The sequence below is a fragment of the Giraffa tippelskirchi genome, chromosome 10, assembly GCF_054371585.1.
Source record: "Giraffa tippelskirchi isolate mGirTip1 chromosome 10, T2T-mGirTip1v1.2.pri, whole genome shotgun sequence".
NCBI classification, from domain to species: domain Eukaryota; kingdom Metazoa; phylum Chordata; class Mammalia; order Artiodactyla; family Giraffidae; genus Giraffa; species Giraffa tippelskirchi.
Genome location: NC_137284.1, coordinates 157,481,577 through 157,506,413, shown reverse-complemented (window position 1 = coordinate 157,506,413; position 24,837 = coordinate 157,481,577). Strand labels below are relative to the sequence as shown.

Below are 24,837 nucleotides of genomic sequence, written 5' to 3'. Positions count from 1 at the left end.
TTGTGGGAGCTGTGCGCAAGCGGGGAACTTTGTGCACACAAGCCGCCCTGTGTTCTTCCCGCTTCTCATACCCGTTCTGACTTGTGTCTGCTTGTTCAGAGACTTTATGCTTTTATGTGCCCAAGACCATTCATCTTTTCTTCATGTGTTCAAGTTTCTAGTCTTATTTTTTAATCTTTTTAGCTATAGTTGATGGGGCTTCCCAGGTGATGCTAGTGGTAAAGAACCCGCCTGCCAATGTGGGAGACATAAGAGAAGCAGGTTCCATCCCTAGGTCTGGAAGATCCCCTGGAGGAGGGCATGGCAACACACTCCAGTATTCTTGCCTGGAGAATCCCATGGATGGAGGAGCCTGGCGGGCTACGGTCCATGGGGTTGCAAAGAGTCGGACATGACTGAAGCAACTTAGCACACAGCACATAGTCGATTTACAATATCATGCAAGTTTCATGAATCCATGGAATCCATGAGTCCATGAGTCGGACACGGCTTATCGACTAAACCACACCCATATATATGTGTGTGTATATATATGTGTGTGTATGTTTATATCTACTCTTTCAGATTCTTTTCCCTTATAGGTTGTCACATAGTGTTGAGTTTCTAGTTCTACTCAAGCAGATGCTCCTCCTTTCTCCAAGCTGTAAAAACATCATCCCCAAATTGTATTTTTAAGATCATCCATGTTTATATTTTTAATACATTTGAAATTATTTTTGAGTATGATTGGCATACAAGGCCGAGCTGCTGCTTCTGATAAAAAGATTGATAAGATTATATAAGCAAGATTAATCTGGGACTTCCCTGGTGGTCCAGCGGCTAAGACTCCATGTTCCCAATGCAGAGGGCCCAGGTTCAATCCCTGGTTGGGGGACTATTAATAGATCCCACAGGCCACAACTGAGACCCAGTGCAGAATAAACAAATACATGTTTAAAGTAAGTTCAACCTTACTTATGTAAGATTAATCAACAACAACAAGTTTATCACTCTTATATAAGTGAGGCTGATCTTACTTTAAAAAATTTATTTATAAGATTGATCCACTGGGGGTGGGGGGTTCTTTTCCCAATTGATCTGAATGGCCACCCCATCACAGAAGGAGCTCTGTGGTCACACTGCCCACTGGACTCTCTTCCTTTGCCTCCCTCTTCCACTTACAAGGACCCGTGATGCCACGGGGTCCACTCGGGTAACCCAGGATTCCCTCTGTCTTGAGGTCAGCTGGCTAGCACCCTCCATGCCCCTCACCACGTGACCTAATGTATCCATGGGTCCCCGGCAAGGAGGTGAGAGCTCTCGTGCCCACTTCAGGGTGATGGTTGGATCTCCCACCCCTTTCTCTGAAGCAAGAAGTTAGGGTCAGCCTGGCCCTGGAGGCATGAGGTCCTGAAGGGGACCCTGCCTGGAGTTGGGAGCCGGGAGCCTGCACCCTGGACAAGAGAGGGCCTGAGAGGCCAGAGACAATGGGGGGGTGGGCAACGGGGGGGTGGGAGCCCCACCCCGGAGCCGTGTCCACAGATGCCAGTACAGGCCAGCTTGGCTGGATCAGATCCATCACGTGAACAGAGGGTAAGGAAGTAGTGGACCCTCCTTCTCCCTGAGGAGGGGATCGTATCTCCATGACTCCCCTCATCCCCTCCATTTCCCCCATTTCTCTGTATTTCAATTTCTAGGCTTATTTTGTTGCTCAGTTGTGTCCAACTCTTTGCAACCCCATGGACTTCACTATCTCTCAGAGCTTGCTCAAACTCATGTCCATTGAGTCGGTGATGCCATCCAACCATCTCATCTTCTGTCGTCCCCTTCTCCTCTCGCCTTCAATCTTTCCCAGCATCAAGGTCTTTTCCAGTGAGTCAGCTCTTCACATCAGGTGGCCAAAGTATTGGAGCTTCAGCTTCAGCATCAGTCCTTCCAATGAATATTCAGGGTTGATTTCCTTTAGGATGCACTGGTTTGATCTCCTTGCAGTCCAAGGGACTCTCAAGAGTCTTCTCCAACACCACAGTTTGAAAGCATCAGTTCTTCAGCGCTCAGCCTTCTTTATGATCCAACTCTCACATCTGTACATGACTACTGGAAAAACCATAGCTTTGACTATAGGATCTTTGCCAGCAAAGTGATGTCTCTGCTTTTTAATATGCTTCTTTGCTAACCAGCTTTCTGGTGACTTTGACCAACAGGAGGCCCCCGAGGGCCCTGTGGAACAGGAGGACGGAGGAAACTGCAGCCAGCATCTCCTTGCTCCCACAGCCCTCACGGGAGTCCTCCCCCAGCTGCTCGTAGAACCTGCCACTAAGCCCCAGCTTCTGGATTCTGCTAACACCCTTTCCCTCGGTTGTCCCCCCAGAAGCAGCAGGACCTCCTGTTGTTAACCTTCCTGTAGCCCCCAATCTCGCTGTTGCCTCCCCACCCCCATTTGACTTCTCTGGCCTTTGTCGTCTTCCTAGCCAGTTCCCTGCATTGTATTCTCTCTGTTCCAAGGCCCAGGATGGTTTCTGTTTTCCCTTAGGAGTGTTAGGGACCACAGTCTTGAAATCCACAAGAGCTGCCACTAGTCAAAAGTAAGTAAGAAATTAACAGGGAACTTAAGTAGCTCAGACTCAAAAAGATTATCCAAGGCAGAACGTATCAATACCCTGTGAGGTCTGAATTCTTAGGATAAAACACACTGTTTCTCTTCTCTCAGTAAATTCTAGCATTCCCCCCAGCAGTGTGGGACGGTTCCCTTTTCTCCACACCCTCTCTAGACAGACCCACTTAAGCAATTTGTCCGTAAGCAGAATTCACATATGCCAAGGAAGAGCTATGCTACAGATATAGTGATCTAACTTTGGTGTTTACACAAGCAACGTAGGGAGGCAATTACAAAAATGAACATTTTATGTGTCTCAGTTCCCCAAATTGAGAAGCTGTGGGTGAGACCTTCGAATCTGCGTTTTGAAATCCCATGTGATTCTGACAGATAGTCATAAACTCTGTGTTGAGAAGCTCTAGGTCTGATCAGTGATCTCCAGAAGGTTCTTAAACATATTGGCCCGCTTCTCCATCTGCCACATATGGATAGCATGACCTCAGAGAGACGTCATATGGAGGATTAAACAAGGCACTGCAAAGGGTCTGGCCCATGAGCGGCAAGCATGGCAAAAGGGAAAAGGGATGGATGTGCCCTGCAAGTTAATTTTTGCTGAGTGTTTGGGACAAACTTGTTTCTTTGATTTTTTTTAGTTTAAAGACATGTTTTTACGTGGTGAGGTGTCAGCGATCTAGACGGAGTATGTTCCTAATGTTCCTTTAATTGATATGCCATTGTTGTTGTTGTTTAGTTGCTCAGTCGCATCTGACTCTTTGCGACCCTGTGGACCGTAGACCACCAGGCTCCTCTGTCCATGAGATTCTCCAGGCAAGAACACTGGAGTGGGCTGCCATTCCCTTCTCCAGGGGATTTTCCCGACCCAAGGATCTAACCTAGGTCTCTTTCATTGGCAGGCAATTCTTTACCTGAGAAGCCCTTGATATGACATAGCAACAGTTAATTCAAGACTAGCATAAATTTAAATTGGGAAATCTCTATTTTAAGTAGAATTTTAAAAGCTATCTGATGGATAGGTGATCCTAGTTTACTTTCCTAAATACTTTTAAACTTTGCTATCTGGTACAATAAACTAAACAGAGAGTAAACGCCCCCAAACTCAGAATACTTAAGACTAGTTGAGTTATTTATGTTCAGGAAGTCAGCTCAAAGGTCCAATAATGTTTTAGGAGCCACTTATTTTAAATTTAGGTATAAAGTGTTAAGAAGAACTTATTCATTTGAAAAGACCCTGACGCTGGGAAAGATTGAAGGCAGGAGGAGAAGGGGACGACAGAGGATGAGATGGTTGGATGGCATCACTGACTCAATGGACATGAGTTTGAGCAAACTCCAGGGGTTGGCGATGGACAGGGAAGCCTGGAGTGCTGCAATCCATGGGGTTGCAAAGAGTTGGACACAACTCAGCGACTGAACTGAATGATAAAGTGTTAAAAACTCTGTGGTAACTCTTGGAAAACTAAACTTCTCCATCTCCTGCCTTCAGCTCAGAAATTAGCCAGTTAAAACCCAGCTGATACACACAGGAACATAGAGACCCCTTGACAACACAGCATCTAGTCGGTATTTAATCATCATGAAAATGGTTTTAAAGTACGTTAACGTGCTAATGGCATCAATGCTAACAAGACCCTTTTATTTTTCACATTATGTGAATAATTATCGGGTAGAGCTCTGTCTGAATGGGCTTCGTTGCCTCACTGGGTAAGTTTGCTGCAAATTCAATCCACTGCACAGTTATGGCATACCTTTCTGCAGAGTATGGGGAGCAGGGAAGGGTTGGGGGCAGAAAGTAAAAACTGTCTTGTGGATGAGCCTAGAGACACAAAAAAGGAGGGGCAAAGAATTGCAGGGGACTGAAGAAAAGCAAAATGCAAATCCATTGATCTTGGGTGGAATCTATGACCTTGAATGCATTTTACAAACCAAGAAATGTCTCCAGCAGAAAAGGAAGAAGTTTAATAGATCAGCATCTGGGAGGAGATTGGATTCAAAGGCACCAGGAAAATTTCAGACTGGCCACCACACTGCAAATGTGGAAACAGAGAATTTAATCCTATAGGTAATGACAGATATCATCAGTTGGGGAGAATGGCTGCAATTATCAAGCATGCAAAGGATGTTCCTTGTCTGGTTTGAATTTCCACAATGAACACTAGGAGCAGGGGTCCCCACATACGGGACCAGACTTTGTGTCCACGTCAGCATCCTCACTCCTTCCTCACAGGACCCTGTTTAAAAGCATCTTTGGTCGGTGCGTCAGTGAGGATGCAGGGATCAGCCTGAGTGCTTCCTTCCCTCTTCTCTCCCTTGGATGGAAAGTTGCTCATTGGATATGTGGAAGCTTCTCTAATTCTGAGACCATAGATCTAGAATTCTAAACACGGGGACTTCCCTGGTGGTCCGGGGGTTAGGACTCTGTGCTTCCATTGCAGGGAGCATGGGTTTGATCCCTGGTTGGGGAACTAAGATTCCATATGCCACACAGTGCAGCCAAAAATAAAGTAAAATAGCAAAAATAATAGAATCCTAAATACAGTATATGGGTATAGGACTTCCCAAGTGGCGCTAGAGATAAAGAACCAGATTGCCAGTGCAGAAGACATAAGAGATGTGGGTTCAGTCCCTGGGTGGGGAAGATTCCCTGGAAGAGGGCATGGCCGTATTTTTGCCTAGAGAATCCCATGGACAGAGGAGCCTGGTGGGCACATGGGGTTGGCACAGGATCGGACACGACTGAAGTGACTTAGCACGCATGAGGATATGTATATGTATCCTATCCTTTTTGATGGGCTTCCCTGGTGGCTCAGGTGGTAAAAAATCTGCTCGCAAGGTGGGAGACCTGGATTTGATTCCTGGGCTAGGAAGATCTCCTGGAGAAGGAAATGGCAATCCAGTACCGTATTCTTGCCTGGAAAATCCCATGGGCAGAGGAACCTGATGGGCTACAGTCCATGGGATCGCAAAGAGTTAGACACGACTGAGCGCCTAACGTTTCACATTTCATCCTCTTTGATAAAATGTTGGCTCATGTTTTGAGCCATTTTCTAACAGAATTGTTTGTTTTGAGTTTGAGATTTCCTTATATAGTCTATATACAAGTCCTTTATTGAACCTGTGGCTTGTCCATAAACATTCCCTGATATTTTGAATCTGTAAGGGCTTTAAAATTAAAAACGCTGCACCCTGGAGTCCAGAGGATTAAATGAAGTTTTCAGGAATTCAAACCCTTTCCGTGTGCTTTATTAAGGAGGCGGGAGAAAGCCTGAGCCCTGCTTCCGCAGGGGAAGAGGGACATACGGGACCAGGGGGTTTTGCGCCCAGCACCCTGACGTGGGGTGTCCGGCCGAGGGAGCTCCTGGGAGGCGGGCTCTGGTCCCGCTCCGACGGCCATCATCCCTGCTCACACGCCAACTAGTGGGCTCTGTAAACACAGCCGCATCCCGAGGGCAAGCTCAGTTTGCAACACACAGCATTCTCTTCTCACCCAAGCTCCTCTCCAGAGGAACTGGCCACGTGTGATAGTTATTTCTACTCACCAGGACGCCCATCACACACAGCGGATTCTAACAGGAAACACAGTTCAGGAAGCGCTCTCTGCTTCATTCCTTGGGACTGGTAAACCCCCAGAAGGAAGCGAGGCGGCGGACACACCCACTAACGCAGTAGAATCACGGAATAGCGCTTCAAGGGGCCTGGCGAGTTTCCTGGTCTGCCCTATCGATCACCCTGGGGGTGCTGCTCTGCAGATGGAGATGATCTGCCTTCAGGCCGTGAGCTGGTCGGGCAGCCCCGCAGCCTCCCTCTGACTCTGCCTCCAGGGCGGAGCTGTGACGGGCGCCTCTCCTGGGTATTGTCTCCGTCGTGTGCTGCCCAAGCCCATGCCCAGAAAAGGTCTCAGCCCCTGTCCCGTGTTAGGCAATCAGAGAACGTTACAACCAAGAGAGAATCAAGGGGAAGGGTGACTGCAGTATTTCCTCTGACACCTGTTTGACCAAAACAGAGCAAAACACTTGAAATCAAGACTGTGGTCAAATTCAGATCATCTACTCCAGGATGCTTTCTTACATAAGGACCATGAATGTGGTGGGAGGTAGGGATGAGGTTGGCGGAGAGGATGAGCCTACGGGTTCCTTAGTCATGTTCACGTGGCCCCCAAAGCAGCTCCTAAGTCTTCCTAGGATTCAGATCACAAGTCAAAAAACACCGAGATGCCCTTCTTTTTAAAGGCTGAAGATGTGCTTATTCTATGCACATACCACATCCCCTGGAGGAGGGCATGGCAACCCACTCCAGTATTCTTGTCTGGAGAATCCCATGGACAGAGGAGCCTGGCGGGCTACAGTCAATGCAGTCGCAAAGAGTCAGACACAACTGAGAGACTAACACTTTCACTTTCACATACTACATTATCACAAAAGGACAATTACCACCTGGGATCACGTACATGAGGCATCTAAATTAGTCACATTCAGAAATAAGTAGAAGATATTCCCAGGCGTAAGGGGAGGAAAATTAGATAGAGTTTTAGCTCCACCAGATGAGTAAGTTCCAGGGACCCAGTGCCTGTAGGCAACAGCACCATTGCTGCCACTGTTGTTGTTCAGTCCCTCAGTCGTGTCCAACTCTTTGTGACCCCATGGACTGCAGCACGCCAAGCTTCCCTGTCCTTCACTATTTCCCAGAGCGTGCTCAAACTCATGTCCATCGAGTCGGTGATGCCATCCAACCATCTCATCTTCTGTCGCCCCCTTCTCCTCCTGCCTTCAATCTTTCCCAGCATCAGGGTCTTTTCAAATGAGTCAGCTCTTCCCATCAGATGGCCAAAGGATTGAAGCTTCGGCTTCAGCATCAGTACTTTCAATGAATATTAAGGGTTGATTTCCTTTAGGATTAACTGGGTTTATCCCCTTGCAGTCCAAAGGACTCTCAAGAGTCTTCTCCAGCACCACAATTTGAAAGCATCAATTCTTTGGCATTCAGCCTTCCTTATGGTCCAACTCTCACATCCATACACGACTATTGGAAAAATCATATATCAAATGATCATGCTTTTGCTTTTGCCCATATTGAGAGAGAAATGTTATCTAAGTTTATGGTTAAGCCTGAAGTTACTTTGTGAAAGATGGGACATCTCACCATGCTGCAGTGACATTTCACGGGGTGGGTGCTGGGACCCATAGAACTAGAGAAAGATGTAGTTGCACAAGCAGTGAAGGACTTCAGGGGATCCCGAGGCTCCAGGGATGTGATCTGGTCCAAGAGAAGAGTCTTCCCCATGGTCCACAAATCTTGTGAGCAAGGATGCTCCTGGGAGGCATCCATGAGGACAAGAGCCAGATTTCAACACTCGGGAGGAGAGGCCTTCTTTTCAGAAAATCTATGAAAAGTCAGCGATGTGAGATGTGTGGTGTTAGCGGCTCCAAAGTTTAGGACCACACGGAAAGATCAGGGAACCGACTTATAACACCTCTACTCCTGCAAACCTGGGGTAAACCAGTTTATACAAGTGGCCGTTTTACTGCTTTCTCAGTGAAAATGCAGGGATAATACCTATATTTTAAAATTGACTAGTATCTGCATTAAGAACAGTCAGGAATTTGAGACCTGTTGGCATCTGCATTAAAGAATCCACATGCCAATGCTGGAGACAGAGGAGACGCTGGTTCAATCCCTGGGTTGAGAAGATCCCCTGGAGGAGGGCATGACAACCCACTCCAGTATTCTTGCCTAGAGAACCCCATGGACAGAGGAGCCTGGCAGGCTACTGTCCATGGGGTCCCAAAGTGTCAGACACGACTGAGTGACTAAACACACACACAGAGTACCTGCATTACCAGAATAAATTTCATTCAAATATTTGGCTTTACCATACTCGGAGTCATGGAGTTATAGGATGTTCTTGGGATTCTTAGAAATCATCTAACCCAAGTCTCTCATTTATAGAGATGAGAAAATTAAACTACAGACAATCCACCAAGTGAAATAAAAGTCATATTCAGGTGTTATTTACAATCCTCTAGGGGATTCCATCTTCAAGGCAAAGAAAATGATATCCCACACCTTACAAGCTAGAGCTTTACAGCCATTCTTAAGGGAGGATGTAGGAAATTGTACATGTCATCAGATTTAGCGCATTCTGAATTTTTGTCCATTTGGAAAGGAAAACTGAAGTTTGCCTTTTAAGGAGCTTTGTAAATCAGTAAGCAGAAAGAGCCAAACAATACCTCAGTGGCAATTTAGCTCAGCACAAGAATTACAAAAATTATCTTTGAGGTCTTTCCTGGTGGTCCAATGGTTAAGAATCTGCCTGCCAATGTAGGGTACATGGGTTCGATCCCTAGTTGGGGAAGTAAGATCCCACATGCCACAGAGCAACTAAGGCCGAGCACCTCAGCTACTGAGCCCACCCATCTCAAGTCTGTGCTCCTAAAGAATAGAAGCATGTTCACTGCAACTAGAAAAAGCCCACGAGCAGCAACAAAGCCCCAGCACAGTCAGAAACAGAGAAATAAATAATCTCTGAGTAGTTAATTTTTTAATGACTAAAAAGAAGAAATACTACATCCTTTGTCCTTTTATCTATAAACTTGGTCTTGCTAGTTTAAAAAGAACATTTTTTTAACTTTTTATTTTAAATAAAAAGAAATTTGTCTATAAATTTGGTCCGCTAGTTTAAAAAGAAAAAATTTTAAAACTTTTTATTTTGAATAAAAAGAAATTAACAGTGTTGTGATAGTCTCAGATGGACAGCAAAGGGACTCAGTCATACATATACATGTATCCATTCTCCACCAAACTCACCTCCCATCCAGTCTGCCACATAACATTGAGCAAAGTTCCATGTGCTACACAGTGGGTCTTTGCTGGTTATCCATTTTAAATATAGCCAGTGTGAACATGTCCATCCTAAACTAACTATCCCTTCCCCCCATCTTTCCCCCTAGCAACCATAAGTTTGTTCTTTAAGTCTGTGAGTCTGTTTCTGCTTTAAAAGTAAGTTCAACTGTATCATTTCTTTTAAGATTCCACATGTAAGGGATGTCATATCATATGACATATTTCTGTTTCTCTGTCTGACTTACTTCACTTAGTATGATAATCTCTAGGCCCAGCCACATTACCACAAATAACAATGTTCATTCTTTTTAAGACTGAGTAGTATTCCATTGTATATATGAACCTACATCTTTATCCATTCAAAAAGAAACATTTTTAAGTAACCAATAGCACATATCCTAATTCTGATTCATGTTTTTGTCTGGATCACACAAAGTAGCTATTTTCCAATTTCTAGCAGAGGCACTTCATGGTCAATGTGTGTGTGCGTGTGTGTGTGTGTGTGTGTGTGCGCGCGCGCGCGCGTGCGCAGTCCCCTCAGTTGTGTCTGACTCTTCGGCTGTAGACCGCCAGGCTCTTCTGCCCATGGGATTTTTCGGGCAAGAATACTGCAGTGGGTTGTCATTTCCTTCTTCAGGGAATCTTCCCTACCCAGGGATCAAACTCGACCCAGGGATCAAACTCATATCTCCTGGGTCTCCTGCATTGTAGGTGGATTCTTCACCCGCTGAGCTATCAGGGAACTCTTCAACCTCATGATCACATCATTGTTAAAAATACAGCCAGATCTTCATCTTGGAGGAGATTTCCACAGGTAGAGGTAAAAGTGCTGTGTTTTAATTGTTAATCAACATGTCTTCTCCATTTGTCTTTGTACGTCCTTAAGACCAGAACCATTCTCCTACCTTTGGCATCTCTGGTGCCTAATAATAGGTGCTCAGATCTGTCAAATACATGGATACCACCTGCCTGTCCTACATCCAGTGCTAAACAGGTTCCTGACATGTCATTAAGAGATGGGGGTGAAGGAGGAAGTGAATCTAAATTGCTAGGGAGTCCCCAGAAGATTTATGTCCTGACTCTTTTGTCTAGAAAATTAATTTTGGTTCAAAGTGACATGATGGACAGAATGAAGACAAAATAATGCACAATCAAGCCATCCCTGAGTGGTTGATCGTCACCACTGCTACACAGTGAAGTGACCGAGGTTTCCTGATGAACAGTTCCCAAGGTAGCATTGTAATAACACAGATGTATAGAACAGTCTTTTGGACTCTGGGAGAAGGCGAGGATGGGATAATCTGAGAGAATAGCATTGAAACATGTATATTACCATATGTGAAATAGATCGCCAGTCCAGGTTCGATGCATGAGACAGGGCGCTCAGGGCCGGTGCACTGGGATGACCCTGAGGGATGGGGTGGGGAGGGAGGTGGGAGGGGGGTTCAGGACGGGGGACATATGTACACCTATGGGTGATTCGTGCCATTCTGTGGCAAAACCACTACAATATTGTAAAGTAATTAGCTTCCAATTAAAATAAATAAAAAAAATAATGCTGAAAAATTCTTCATCGCAAATCACTGAGATAACAGAAAACATGTCCTAGTGATGTGGGACTTCAGCAGAGCTGTTTTCTGTACAGACGGTCACCACCCATTTCTAACTTGTTTGCTTTTATTCTCTACATTGGGGATATACACCCCGTCCCTCCTTCTCCTGTTTCCCAGGCCGAGCAGCATGTGGGATCGTAGATTCCCTGACCAAGGATCAAACGGGAAGTCCCTATGCCCCTTTCAAAGAAGTAATTTTCCCTTAAAATGATTTATACTTTCCAAAAGTTGTCCCTTAATCACATCATTTTTCTTAGTGAAAGCAGAAATTCTTCATTTTCAGTTTGCTCCATATAGCCTCCTCCCTGATTCTGAGACCAGAGAAGAGCAAGATAGGAGAGGAGACATCTTTTCATTACATTCTCCATGGAAACCCCGCTTGGACCAGCAGCTGGTGATCTGAAAGCAGGAATAGTAACTGCCGTCTCACAGCTCCCCCAGCTTCAGGTTTAGGAAGATTCAACCCAGATGTTCAAGGTTTGGAGGTTGAACTGATCTTGGAGCAACAGAAGCGTGGCTAAATGGTGAAAGTTTCCTTTGAGGGTCCTTTTATGAAAACAAACTACTTGTGGCTACAGTCCTTCTCATCCTGGGAGCACAAGACAAGCTCACACAGAACCCCTCTGGGGATATTACCACGCTATGGCTAAGCTTCAGTATCAATACTTCTTTTTCTATTCTAAGTCTGATCCACTAACCTAAGCAATCTATGTAATTACTTTCCTCTGTTTTTGTAATCCGTATCCTTGGAACTTTAAAGTCATGAATGGTCATGTGTAAGTGAAAATGTCCTTAGATTGTCACTGACGTACATGGAATGGAAACAGCCCACATGTCCAAGTACAGACTTGGCCAAAGACCAGGGAGGTGTCTGGACCTCTCAGCCAGCTGCCCACGCCTCTGAGACCCACCTACAGCATCCTTCCCTCCGTGTCTTGTTGCCATGCAGCCACATGGCAGCATGTGGATGCCTGGTGCCCACATGCTGGCCTAGAAAGCTAAGGGAGGAAGAACCTCAGATTGACAGGAAATGTCTATCACCCTGGTGGAGTGGCGCCTCCAATTAGACATTAAATTTTGAAACGTAAGTTACAACTTTAAGCACCTGATTTGTAAATCAAAATTTGAGCCCAGACTGTAGGGAGGCTTATCAAGAATCTCCAAGAACACTCATCCAGGCATGAACAGATAAAAAGCCCTATACACAGAACCAAGTGCCCTGGAAGCAATGGCTGTAGCCCCAGGAGGGGATGACCAGACTCAGATATCGCGTCCGACTTGCAAAATCACAGACAACGATGAACCCATGACTGAAAAAAATGTACCAAATTCTGCAAGATTGGTCCTTCAGAAGAGGAGGGAAAGAGAAAGAATGTGGCCTTGTTGTGGTTTCTTGAAGATTCCATTCTCTGGGAACCAGAAGAACGCCCGAGAAGAGGAGAAGGAGACTTACAGCCTCTGATCGGGACTAACGGGTCCTCGAAGTACGAACCTCTCTCTGCAGAGAGGAGAGTGGCTTCAGTACCACGGGATCCAGCCACTGAAATGCCACCTTCCCACCAGTGACTTGCCCTTTCCCTGGCCATGAACCCTGAAGGCTAAGGGGGTGCGTGAGAGGTTGTGCTTGGAGACGGCTGTGCTTCTTCGCAAAGTGGGTGGGCGACGACAGAAAGCACACAGGGGCCTTCTAAGACCTGTTGGTGCGTCTCCTGGTCTGGAGCTGGCCAGAGGCAGCAGGAGGCCCTGGCTCCCGAAGGGCCTTGAGGGTGACCCAGAGGCATGGCCCTTCCTCTGTCTCCCTGGATCGATGACCGCAGGACCCCAGATTCAACCAATGCTTGCCCTCGGAAAGTGGACATCACCACCGGGAAACCGAACAGGAGTGACCACAAATTACTGTGACTGGTGGAATGAGGGCTTGAATAAAAATTAAATTCAGGCGTTTAAAAAGTCTGTGGTCTGAGACATATTTACTATCTTAAAAGTCTACGGTTTTAAACTGCAAATCAGACCTCACACTGTAAGTGCAGCCTGGTTCCCTGTGCACAACTGCATTGGTTGCCCACAGCCGCAAAGACCACCAATGTCAGCTTCATGTTAACGGCCTGAAGAACCAATCTGTCCCTCCTCCTCAGGAATGCCATCAGTCCCCAGGCAGGCTTGTCATGATTCTCGCCTTCATTCTGGCCTCTAAGTCTCCTGGCAGATTAGTGGGGTTCTCGACCTTTAATTGCTCTGTGACCCCTGGCCAGCTTTGCTACCTGACCTCCTGCATGCTGGACTCAGAGTTCCTGGGTCCCCAAGGCCTGATTTCATCAGCCTGCCTTGGCCGAACGTCTTTGAACTCGGTCTTTGGACCACTTGACTTAGAGAGATACCAGTCCAACCTCAGGCTCATCCCTTAACCCAGATCAGCCCGTTCAAGATTCTCCGGAGGACACAAAGAAGACCCCTCTGAAGTAAGACAGCCCCCCGTCCCCTCAAATAGCTATTCGTAGAGACAAGGATGGACCTAGAGTGTGTCACACAGAGTGAAGTTGGTCAGAAAGAGAAAAACAAATATTATATATTAACACACATATATGAAGTGATGTGAAAGTCACTCAGTCATCCCCAGCTCTTCGCAACTCCATGGACTGTAACCCCCCAGGCTCCTCTGTCCATGGAATTCTCCAGAATAGAATACTGGAGTGGGTAGCCTTTCCCTTCTCCAGGGGATCTTCCCAACCCAGGGATTGAACCCAGGTCTCCTGCATTGTAGGCGGATTCTTTACCATCTGAGGCACCAGGGAAGCCCAAGAATACTGGAGTGCGTAGCCCTTCCTTCTCCAGAGGATCTTCGCTACCCAGGAATCAAACCAGGGTGGTGATTCTTTACCAGCTGAGCTACCAGGGAAGCCAACACATATATATATGGAATCTAGAAACATGGTACAGATGAAACTTTCTCCAGGGCAGGAATAGAGACACAGACGTAGAGAATGGATGTGGGGAGGAGGGTGGGATGAATCGGGTGATTAGGATTGACATATATACACTGCTGCTGCTGCTGCTAAGTCACTTCAGTAGTGTCCGACTCTGTGCGACCCCAGAGAGGGCAGCCCACCAGGCTCCCCCAACTCCCAGGTGTAAAACAGATAGCTAGCGGGAAGCTGCTGTATAGCATGGGGGGCTCAACTCAGTGGTCTGTGATGACCTAGAGGGGTGGGAGGCTCAAGGGGGAGGGAATATATGTAAACATGTAGCTGATTCACCTTGTTGCACAGCAGAAATTAACACAACATTCTAAAGCAACTATACCCCCAAAAAGTGAAGTCGCTCAGCTGTGTCCGACTCTTTGCAACCCCATGGACTGTAGCCCACCAGGCTCCTCCATCCATGGGATTTTCCAGGCAAGAATACTGGAGTGGGTTGCCATTTCCTTCTCCAGGGGATCTTCCTGACCCAGGGATCAAACCCGGGTCTCCGGCACTGTAGGCAGACGCTTTTACCGTCTGAGCCACCAGGGAAAACCGTATAAATACCCCCAATAAATTTTTTTAAAAAATAGCAATGTCAAGAATAGTAGGTAAAAGGGCCATTAGACCCTGAAGAAGAGAAAGTCAAACTGCAGCGTGAGGTAGAATTTCCACATTTCACATCAAGCTGGATGAACATGTCAAGATCACTAAGGCGCTAGCTCACATATTTATTCAGAACTGGCCACAGAAATAATTTTGCATCTCAAAGCAGCCGAAAGAGTTGAGATGAATAATACATTTTTATCTGTCCCAATATTTTAAAAACCCAAGCAGCACCGTGCTATTTGTTCAAACCTGTCAGTGTTTTACATGGTGCTCTAGCATGAGTGTTTGAGTAGAAATTTCATTTGAGATGTGAAATTGTTTATGATGCTGACACAAATTCAAAACAATCTACCGTCTATCGATGCCCCACTGTAATGGATTTTTAAACACATTTATTACCACAGGGCCACTGCAGAGATGAGAGGCCGCAAAATGGAGCACAAACGTGTTTCCTTCATGAAACTTCCCAAGGATGCTCCTTTTGCAGAGGTTGAAGGTCTGTGAGCCATTCTGATCCGCTCGAGAGACCTACGTTCAGATGCAGAAAAGAGGCTCGGTAGCCAAAAGCTACATAGGACTTTGTTTCACCTCCAGTTGATTCAAAGGTTTCCAGGACAACAGTTCAAATGAAAAGGTAACATACCAGTAGCTTGAACATAAAATCTAGAATTCTAAGCCGTAAATTCCAGTAGTGTTTCCAAATCATGACCCAGAATCAGACAACATGAACGGTTACGTGTTACATGTTACGTCTACGTGTCCCAGTGATATCTATCCTGGCCAGTTACTGGGAAAAAAAATTCTGTGGACATTCAGGATTTTGCCAGTTTGCTCCAATAGTGAAGGTTTTTTTTTTCATTCATTTATACATTTATTAACCTCCACTTGCTCTAAATCAGAAGCCATACTAGGAACTGGTGATCCCGAGAAGAATAAAACAATGTATTCCTGCTCTTAAGCCGCTCTCAGTGTTTAGTTTTATTTGCAAAAAGGTAGTATTTGAAGCCATCATTAATTCACAATTGAGGTAGACACTTATTCATAGCTGAAACCAAAGACTTGAGATGGGACAGAGGAATGGTACAACAGAGGCGGGAGTGGGCAGGAGGCAAGACCACTAAAAAGACAGGAAAAGGAAACGAGGGCATAATTCTGGTGTTGGGAGCTACTCATTCAGAATCCAGATTTGTCCACTATGAGCGATGCAAATAATTCTGCTTTTTGCAATTAGTATGTATTTTATAATTAAAACTTTTTAATTACCAAAAACGTTCCTTGTTTCACAGTTTTGAAGATCAGACGAGAGCACTGATCAAAGTACACGGCACTGAGCTTCTTACCGGGAAGCCCAACTAGTACACTAGTCTTTAAAGATGGAGCATCCCCTTCATGAATTTTTAACACCATTTGGTTAATTTAATTTACGTTAACACACATTTTGTTAAGAAGAGTTTTGTTCATGATGATAATGCTCGATGACAGAGAGTGAAGCAGAAAGGTAAACAAAAAAGTAAAAGCCTTCAAGTCAGCCAGACCTAAAATCACATTAGGATTCAAGCTCTTGACAGCCTGCCGCCTTACCCTAAGAAGTTACTTTATCATCATGGACAAATTTTCACAGGATGGGAAAGAATAAATGTTAGAGATTTAAAGGCCCTCAAAATAGTGACTGACACTCCTCGAATACTGATGTTAACTTCACTCTTCATGATTCCTAAATAAACGCATTTCCCAGCTGAACTGGATGCCTGGGGTCTGCTGCTCAGCACACAAACCCAGGACTTCTTCAGCCCCTTCTTGGTTCCTCTGCAACGGTGAGAGAGGGGCCGAGGGGCCAGCCCCTGCCCTCTGGCAGCAGAAGCGCGGCCTGCGGCCTCAGTGCAGCGGGGACGGGCTCCCTCCTGGGGCTCTGCTCCCTGGACGGTCTGCGCTGCTGGCGACAAGGGCCGGGCCGGGGGCAGAACGCTGGCCTGGTGGCCCCACAGCAACTTCTCATCCATTCTGTGACCTACACACTCACCCGATAAATTCATTTTCTCCTTAAATAGTCCCTGTTGTGTGTAAACAAGAACCCTAAACTAAGTTCACTTTCGTAAAACTAATAAATATCAGTGGCATGAAATTATTTTAGTATTTTTTTCTCTATGACTGAATATACAAAGATAATGGAAGCAAAGTATTCTTCTGCTGTAAAGATGGGTGGAATAGATCAAAATCCACTTGTTGAATTTCCTTTAAATAGTCCTCCAGAGCAATAGTCTGAAGCAAAGCAGGAAACGCTTTCACAGGAGCATTTCTGTGGAAGGACCAGGCATGCTTTAATGTGAGTGTGCCTGGCTACAACGTCATACACCACATCTCTCACATTTCTATCTTGACTCTTCCGTAGAAAATCCTCTTGTGAAAGGCCATGCAGCATACAAATATCCATGGGAAGGAACACCCTTCTTCTGCAACCGTGATAGGGTATGGCTCTCAAGCAAGTGACAATGCCTTGTGCTTTTCCGATGTGACTGGCAGCATGGTCTGCATGAAGATCCTTCATGCCCAGTATTTCTAGTGTTAGAAAAAGCAGAGAACTCTGTGTGTTTTCAGCACAATTTTCTAGTTCCTGGATATTACGATATGCTTTGTCATCCACATTTTTTTCATATATATCCATTTTGAGTTAGTTTCTGTATATAGAATGAGGTAGGAAACCAAAATCATTCTTTTGCATGTGGATATCTAGTTGTCCCAGCACTGTTTGCTGAAAAGGCTGTTCTTTCTGCCACTGAATTATCTTCACACCCCTGTCAAAAATCAGTTGACTATCAATATATAGGTTTACTTCTGAAATCTCAATTCTATTCCATGCCCATATATGTGATATATATGATCAATACATATTACTCAATACGTCTATGGAAGCCAATACTACAAAGTTTGATTAATGTAACTTTGTAGTCAAGTCTCAAAATTGGGAAATGAGTCCTTCCACTTTATTCTTTTCTAAGATTCTTTTGATGACTTGGGGTCCCTTGCATTTCCATGTGAATTTCAGGATCAACTTGTCAATTTCCTTTCATCAATGATTTTCATAAGCCATCTTTTGGTCAGATTATGTTTTCTGACAGCCTTCCATAGTTCAGTGGCCACAGGCTGATGTGGTGGATTGTCACCGTATATATCATCCACAGTTTTCTTCCAAAACTGCATTCGCATCAGTCCAACTGTTTTCTCAGAGACAGAGTCCTTAATCAGCCTGAGCCAGTTCCACATTGAAGGCTCTCAGTGCAAAAGCAGAGCTTCTGGATTCGGCAGGGAGTAACAGGGAACATAAATAGCCTTCATAATCTCATTTCCGCAGCAGCTCCAAGCAGTAGCAGTCAGTACCCGAGGCGCCAAGTCCTCTAGCAGCAGCCACGCTCTGCCTGGAGGTCCGCGGGCTCCGAAAGCCGCCGTGCGCACCCCCACAGGCCCCGGGGTGGTGGGCGGTGACACAGGCCCGGGACGCCGAGCCCAACATGGAGGCCGCCCCGATAGTGAAGTTTTATATCTGCGGTGATCCAGGACAAGTCAAAATGACCCTTTACCTTCAAGTACTTGTTACAACTTGCATCACTTGCCACCAAAAAAAAAAAAAAAAGGCACAGTGGCCTCTTCTGCAGCCTTTCAAGTCAACTGATAATAGGTTAGGACAAGATTCTGCAGTTTGACATATGCTATTTCCCAAACCCAGGTTCAGGAGTGCCCCGGGGCAGAAGCGAGTTCTGCAGCAAATCCTGTGCCTACGCAGGTGGGGCATGTTGCTGCAGATCAAGGCCTGGGGACCAGGAGTAGACAGGTCCCTGGTAAACCCCAGCGGGAGAGTTAAAGCACACACCTGCCATTCCACAGTAAAACTTTGCCTCTGCTGCAGAGGGCTTCCTGATGTGAAAAGCAGTGCTGGGGTTGCAGCAGAGATTACGTGCTTGACTGTTCGGGGGAGCCATGGATCAAGTACTCCCCATCGCATGATCCCATGTTGGAGCAAAGGATCCCCTCCTCGTTTCCCCTTTGGTAACCATAAGTTTTTTTCTATGTCAGGCTTTTTAAATATGTGGTTTGGTCTCTACTCAATGGACTTCCCTTGTGGCTCAGCTGGTAAAGAATCCACCTGCAATGAGGGAGACCTGACTTCGATCCCTGGGTTGGGAAGATCCCCTGGAGAAGGGAAAGGCTACCCACTCCAGTATTCCGGCCTGGAGAATTTTATCGACTGTATAGTCCATGGGGTCGCAAAGAGTCGGACACGACTGAGCAACTGAACTGAACTGAACTGAACTGAACTGAATTCCTTCTAATTCTAGTAAAGTAATGCTTAAAATTCTCCAAGCCAGGCTTCAGCAATACAAGAACCATGAAATTCCAGATGTTCAAGCTGGTTTTCGAAAAGGCAGAGGAACCAGAGATCAAAGTGCCAACATCCGATGGATCATCGAAAAAGCAAGAGAGTTCCAGAAAAACATCTACTTCTGCATTATTGACTATGCCAAAGCCTTTGACCATATGGATCACAATAAACTGTGGAAAATTCTGAAAGAGATGGGCATACCAGACCACCTGATGTGCCTCTTGAGAAACCTGTATACAGGACAGGAAGCAACAGTTAGAACTGGACATGGAACAACAGACTGGTTCCAAATAGGAAAAGGAGTCCGTCAAGGCTGTATATTGTCACCCTGCTTATTTAACTTCTATGCAGAGTACATCATGAGAAACGCTGGGCTGGAGGAAGCATAATCTGGAATCAAGATTGCCGGGAGAAATATCAATAACCTCAGATATGCAGATGACACCACCCTTATGGCAGAAAGTGAAGAAGAACTAAAGAGCCTCTTGATGAAAGTGAAAGAGGAGAGTGAAAAAGTTGGCTTAAAGCTCAACATTCAGAAAACTAAGACCATGGCATCTGGTCCCATCACTTCATGGCAGATAGATGGGGAAACAGTGGAAACAGTGGCTGACTTTATTTTTCTGTGCTCCAAAATCACTGCAGATGGTGATTGCAGCCATGAAATTAAAAGACGCTTACTCGTTGCAAAGAAAGTTATGACCAACTTAGATAGCATATTAAAAAGCGGAGACATTACTTTGCCAACAAAGGTCTGTCTAGTCAAGGCTATGGTTTTTCCAGTAGTCATGTATGGATGTGAGAGTTGGACTATAAAGAAAGCTGAGCGCCGAAGAATTCATGCTTTTGAACTGTGGTGTTGGAGAAGACTCTTGAGAGTCCCTTGGACTGCAAGGAGATGCAACCAGTCCATCCTAAAGGAGATCAGTCCTGGGTGTTCATTGGAAGGACTGATGTTGAAGCTGAAACTCCAATCCTTTGGCCACCTGATGCGAAGAGCTGACTCATTGAAAAAGACCCTGATGCTGGGAAAGATTGAGGGCAGGAGGAGAAGGGGATGACAGAGGATGAGATGGCTGGATAGCATCACCGACTCAATGGACATGGGTTTGGGTGGACTTAGGGAGTTGGTGATGGACAGGGAGGCCTGGCGTGCGTCGGTTCATGGGGTCACAAAGAGTCGGACACGACTGAGCGACTGAACTGAACTGAACTGAATTCAGTATTCTCATCTGCAGAAATGGAGATGATAAGCAGAAATGTTCTACCTCTGCACCTTCGAGATATGAGGTGGGGGTGGTCCGAGGTGGGACCTTAAAGGAAGATTGGTGTCACTGAGAGCCTCCCAGCTGTCAGAACTGGTTAGCACTCACCCTGCAGGGGATTCTCCCCTCCACAGATGAAACAGGGACACATCTAAATACGTTACAGAGTGGCTTCCCTGCTAGATCAACCCACTGAGGGAAAAATGAAACAGGTGGTGGGTAAGAATCAAGAACAGACGAGCGGCATTTGCATTAACAGATGGACCTAGAGATGGTCATTCTAAGCGAAGTAGTCAGACAGGTCCACAAACACCGTATGACGTCACTTCTATGTGGAATCTGAAAACATAATGGTACAAATGAACTTGTTTACAAAACAGAAATAGAGTCATAGATGGAGAAAACAAACACGGTTACCAGGGGTAAGGGGAGGAGGGATAAACTGGGAGATTGAGATGAACATATCCACCCTGCCTTATATAAAATAGATAATCAACAAGGACCCACTGTTTTGTTGTTGCTCGCTTGCTCAGTTGTGTTCTGCTCTGCAACCCCATGGACGGCAGCACGCCAGGCCTCCCTGTCCTTCACCATCTCCCGGAGTTTGCTCAGACTCATGTCCATTGAGGAGGTGATGCCATCCAACCATCTTCTGTCATCCCCTTTTCCTCCTGCCCTCAATCTTTCCCAGCATCAGAGTCTTTTCCAATGAGTCAGTTCTTCGCATCAGGTGGCCAAAGGATTGGATTTTCAGCCTCAGCATCAGCCCTTACAATGAATATCCAGGGTTGATTTCCTTTAGGACCTATGGTACAGCACAGGAAATTCTACTCAATATGCTGTAATGATCTATATGGGAGAAGAATCTGGAAAAGAGTGGCTATATGTGTATGTTTAACTGAGTCACTTTGCTGTACAGCAGAAACTAATCCAACATTGCAAATCAACTATACTCCAATAAAAAATTTTTCAAAAGAACCAGAGGAGTGGGTGATGAGAGACAAGGTCAGGGCACTGCAGGGTGTCAGACTCCGGTTGCAGGAGGGGGTGTAGCAGGCACAGGGACCACTGAGCAGCCCCATGAGAAATAACTGCAGGTGGCCACACAGCGGTGCAGGGGGAAGGGCAGTGACCGCGTCACTACAGAGCCTGGAAGTCCTGGGACCTCTGTCCAGGCTGATGCAGCTAAGCAGACGGCTTTCCTTGACTCAGTGAGGCAGTTGGATCCTCCAGCCCCCTCTCACATTCCCTTTCGCACATCCCCTGCAGCTCACAGACCCCTACTGTCATCTCCCCAGCCATCACATGCTCCCTCTGTCTTAGCACATGACCTGAAGAAGCATTAAAAGCAGTTTGATGAGTTCAGTTGAGATACGGAAATCCAAGATTCAAAGCCATGCGTGTTTCCTGAAAAGAACATGAAGAGCATCCACCTCTGGCTGAACCTCTATGATAGGAAAACTAAATTGTTCATTATTCATAGTAGAGATCATATTTACAGTTCTGACTTCCTTGAATTACACTGTCCAAAGGTCCAAGGGAAAATGAGATCCTGCTCCTTACTAGGCAAGAGCAGCTTTAGCAAGGTGGCCATGGAGCCACAGGTGCGTGGCTTTTGCCGGGTCGGGTCACTCTGCTTGGGTGTCACTTCCACGCGCTGACCCAATCCGGACGGTCAGGAACTGTCAGAATCCTCGTCCGCCAGATCGTTCAGTCCGCATTCGTGCATATTTGTTTCTCTAAACTCAATTATTCTACAGGCTCTTATGATATTGAATTACACAACTCACAGTATTCGAAATGGCTCATTTGTTCTGGGAATTACATGCCTCTAATTGTATCACAGAAATGCTGACAACCAGCAGAATGGTAATGAAACACAGCCTGCCACCAGCAGGCTTTGAATGCGAAGTGAGACGGCACACTTAAATGTTGCTACAGTGCCAGTCACGTGCACGATGGACATGACCGCGTCCCATTAGGGGTAACGAGGATTCGTATTGATGCCACTCACTCCTCCAGAGGATGCTTCCTGCCTTACGGGTTGGAGGACTCACTCAGTCATTCTGCTGAAGACACACCCAACCTCCAAGTAAGCGTTTTGCCCCTGACAGTAGATTCTTTAAGACATGGCAGTGATGGACAGCAAGATGCCCCGTAAGGGTCACCACAATATGCCACCCAACCCTCCTTCAGGGGTGAAGGATGCTCCACACCCCCTCCCCACCAGATGACTGATCGTGGCCGCCATCCTCTCTGCAAACTGCTCTCACATGACGAGCACTCCTTCACCCCAAGACACACCACTGGGGGCAGAGGAAGCCACACCTAACGACTGGCCAGTGTGAGAGGAGAGGGGCCAGGGCCCCCTGAAAATGCACCAGCTTCCGAGTTCCTTCCTGGGGCCATCAGCTGAGGCTGCTGTCGACACCCCAGTGCCACCCGGGCCCTCCTCCCTTCCTCGGGCATTGACCTGGGAAGTGCTCCCGGTAAACTTCCTGCAGGTGTGCCTGCATCCCCGAGCGCGCTTGGCCCCCTTTCCCCTTCTCCATCAAATTTAAACCGCTCACCTTGGCTTTCAAAGCTCCTAGAATCCAGCCCCACCTTCTCCGAATGTATGCATTTAATGAGATCAGACTTCTCACTCTCTTCCATTCATGCCACTATCATTTCTGTTCCTGTGTCCTATTTTTTTTTTTTTCCTCCTTCAACATGGGGAATTTTTACCCTACATAGTAATTGCTAAGCTTAAGAACGATAAACTCAAGAAAGACATCGGTATGGATGAGAAGGGAACTAACACACACAGATGGCAGCCAGTTTGGGCGGAGAAAGAAAACCATCCTTCCCTCTGCTTCTGCAGGACTGATGCAGGCGCTCTAAGAGCATCGCAGTGATGGTCCCCGGTCCCACCCTGAGCTCCCAGGAAAGGACGAGAGATGGGAAAGGTGAGAGAGCAGAGGAGGTGGGACTGCCCTAGAGGAGGGGCAAGACCCGTAACGCGGGCAGCAAGACTTACTCCAGATGTTCCGGTCCTGTCTCCTCTCCCATCGAGGGCGGCCCTGGAGAAAAACCAGGTGCCCAGATTTCTGAAAGATTTCCACTCCTGATGTCTGATAATGGAGTCACCTTTGAGGGGGAGAGAAGGGAGTCGACTTGAGAAGAAGGTTTATCAGATGCTGTTACATCCCTCTTAGTCCTCTACTCCACGCAGCGCGCAGAGAGCCCTGCCTTGGCCAAGAACACAACGTTAACAACTGCAACGCTTCTGTTTCAGCTGCAGTGGCCTCTGCACTCTGTTGCAATACCTCTACAATATCGTTAGACTGACACCAGACAGCACTTTTCGTGTGACAGACACACCAGAAACCGTAATTTAAATTAAAGGATTAAATCGGGGATGGTGACATTTCGGGCAACTTGCAGAACTGTAGTTCACATTAAACAAATGCAAATCCTTCATAATCCTTTTTCAAAAACACTTAAAACTGGTTTTTACTCTAAGAGAGGCCAAGTTGCCAAAATCAATGACTATAGATCAAAGCTCTCATTTTTATTTTTCTCGAGTAAGCTCATTCTTTCAGACCATTTTTCCTGGGGCCTGAAAACTTTTAATACAAGATAGAGCTCACACATGAGGGGCTTTCCAGGCTGTGTTGATCCAGCAAGAATCCTACAAATAATAATTATTGATCAATGCTCATAGCATAGCTAAGCTTCAGCCAACAAAACATAGGCTGTTAACACTTATTAAAATATTTAAATATATTTACAGTCTGAAATTGATAAATTGAGTTATTGAACAGAATTGATCCTTTGCATTTTACGCTCTGGTATGTTACATCATGCTTCACTGTCCATCGTAATTTACAATGAAAGGAAACAGTCCAGTAAGGAAAGATCATCAATAACTTACCAGTTTTCATGATACAAGTGTTCAGGATGTGGCTGTTTGAAAATTATTAGAAGAGAAAGCATGAGGTTTATCGGCAAGCATCCTGTGTATGTCAGGATTTTCTGAGGAGCTTATTGAAAAGTACAGATGCTCAAATCTTCCGTAGACACATGACAGACTCATCAGGGGTAGACACAGGAATCCACTTTTTAATAAGTCTCTCAGTTGGAGCTGCAGATGAGCCAACCTCAAGAACCCCCATTCAAGTAGATGACATCATATTCCTAGTACTGAGCCTGGGAGACATTCATTCGCTTTACCTTAAGAAGCTTTTTCCTGTCCTAAGAACTCTGGAAATCTACATGAAGTATTCTGGTATCCCTGGGGGGAAATGGCAATTGCTAAATCAAATGCCAATCATCCCCAAGACATGCAACCACCCAAAAAAACACTATGCACATGTGGAAGTACTGAGGACAGTCTTGCCGATGAGAAAAGCTCATTGTGAATGCCATGTTACATGCAGCAGGTATGTCACTATATTCATGGGATTGTTGTTGTTCAGTCGCTAAGTCACGTCCGATTGTTTGTGACTCCATGTACTGTAGCACGCCAGGCTCCTCTGTCCTCCACTACCTCCAGGAGTTTGCTCAAATTCATGCCCATTGAGTTGGTGATGCTACCTGACCA

At 46.0% G+C, this 24,837-nt stretch overlaps 1 protein-coding gene and 1 long non-coding RNA gene across 5 annotated transcripts in view; both read right to left on the bottom strand.

Annotated features, from left to right (window-relative positions):
* The window catches only part of LOC145523384 (uncharacterized), a 99,383-nt gene that overhangs the window by 63,247 nt on the left and 11,299 nt on the right, over window positions 1–24,837 (bottom strand). For 3 of the 4 annotated variants that reach the window (XR_014066526.1, XR_014066523.1, XR_014066525.1), the window contains exons 3-4: window positions 23,272–23,381; window positions 20,760–21,057 (exon numbers count right to left, since the gene is read on the bottom strand). This is a non-coding gene — a long non-coding RNA (uncharacterized LOC145523384). The remainder of the gene's footprint in view (window positions 1–20,759; window positions 21,058–23,271; window positions 23,382–24,837) is intronic. The other variant, XR_014066524.1, reaches the window with a different exon arrangement.
* On the bottom strand, window positions 15,459–17,880 carry LOC145523383 (NADH dehydrogenase (ubiquinone) complex I, assembly factor 6-like). Its single transcript, XM_081533562.1, has 3 exons — window positions 17,673–17,880; window positions 16,930–17,262; window positions 15,459–16,871 (listed from the first exon to the last, which is right to left on the bottom strand). The coding sequence occupies exons 1-3, from the start codon at window positions 17,871–17,873 to the stop codon at window positions 16,755–16,757; spliced, it is 651 nt and encodes a 216-aa protein (XP_081389688.1). The 5' UTR covers window positions 17,874–17,880; the 3' UTR covers window positions 15,459–16,754.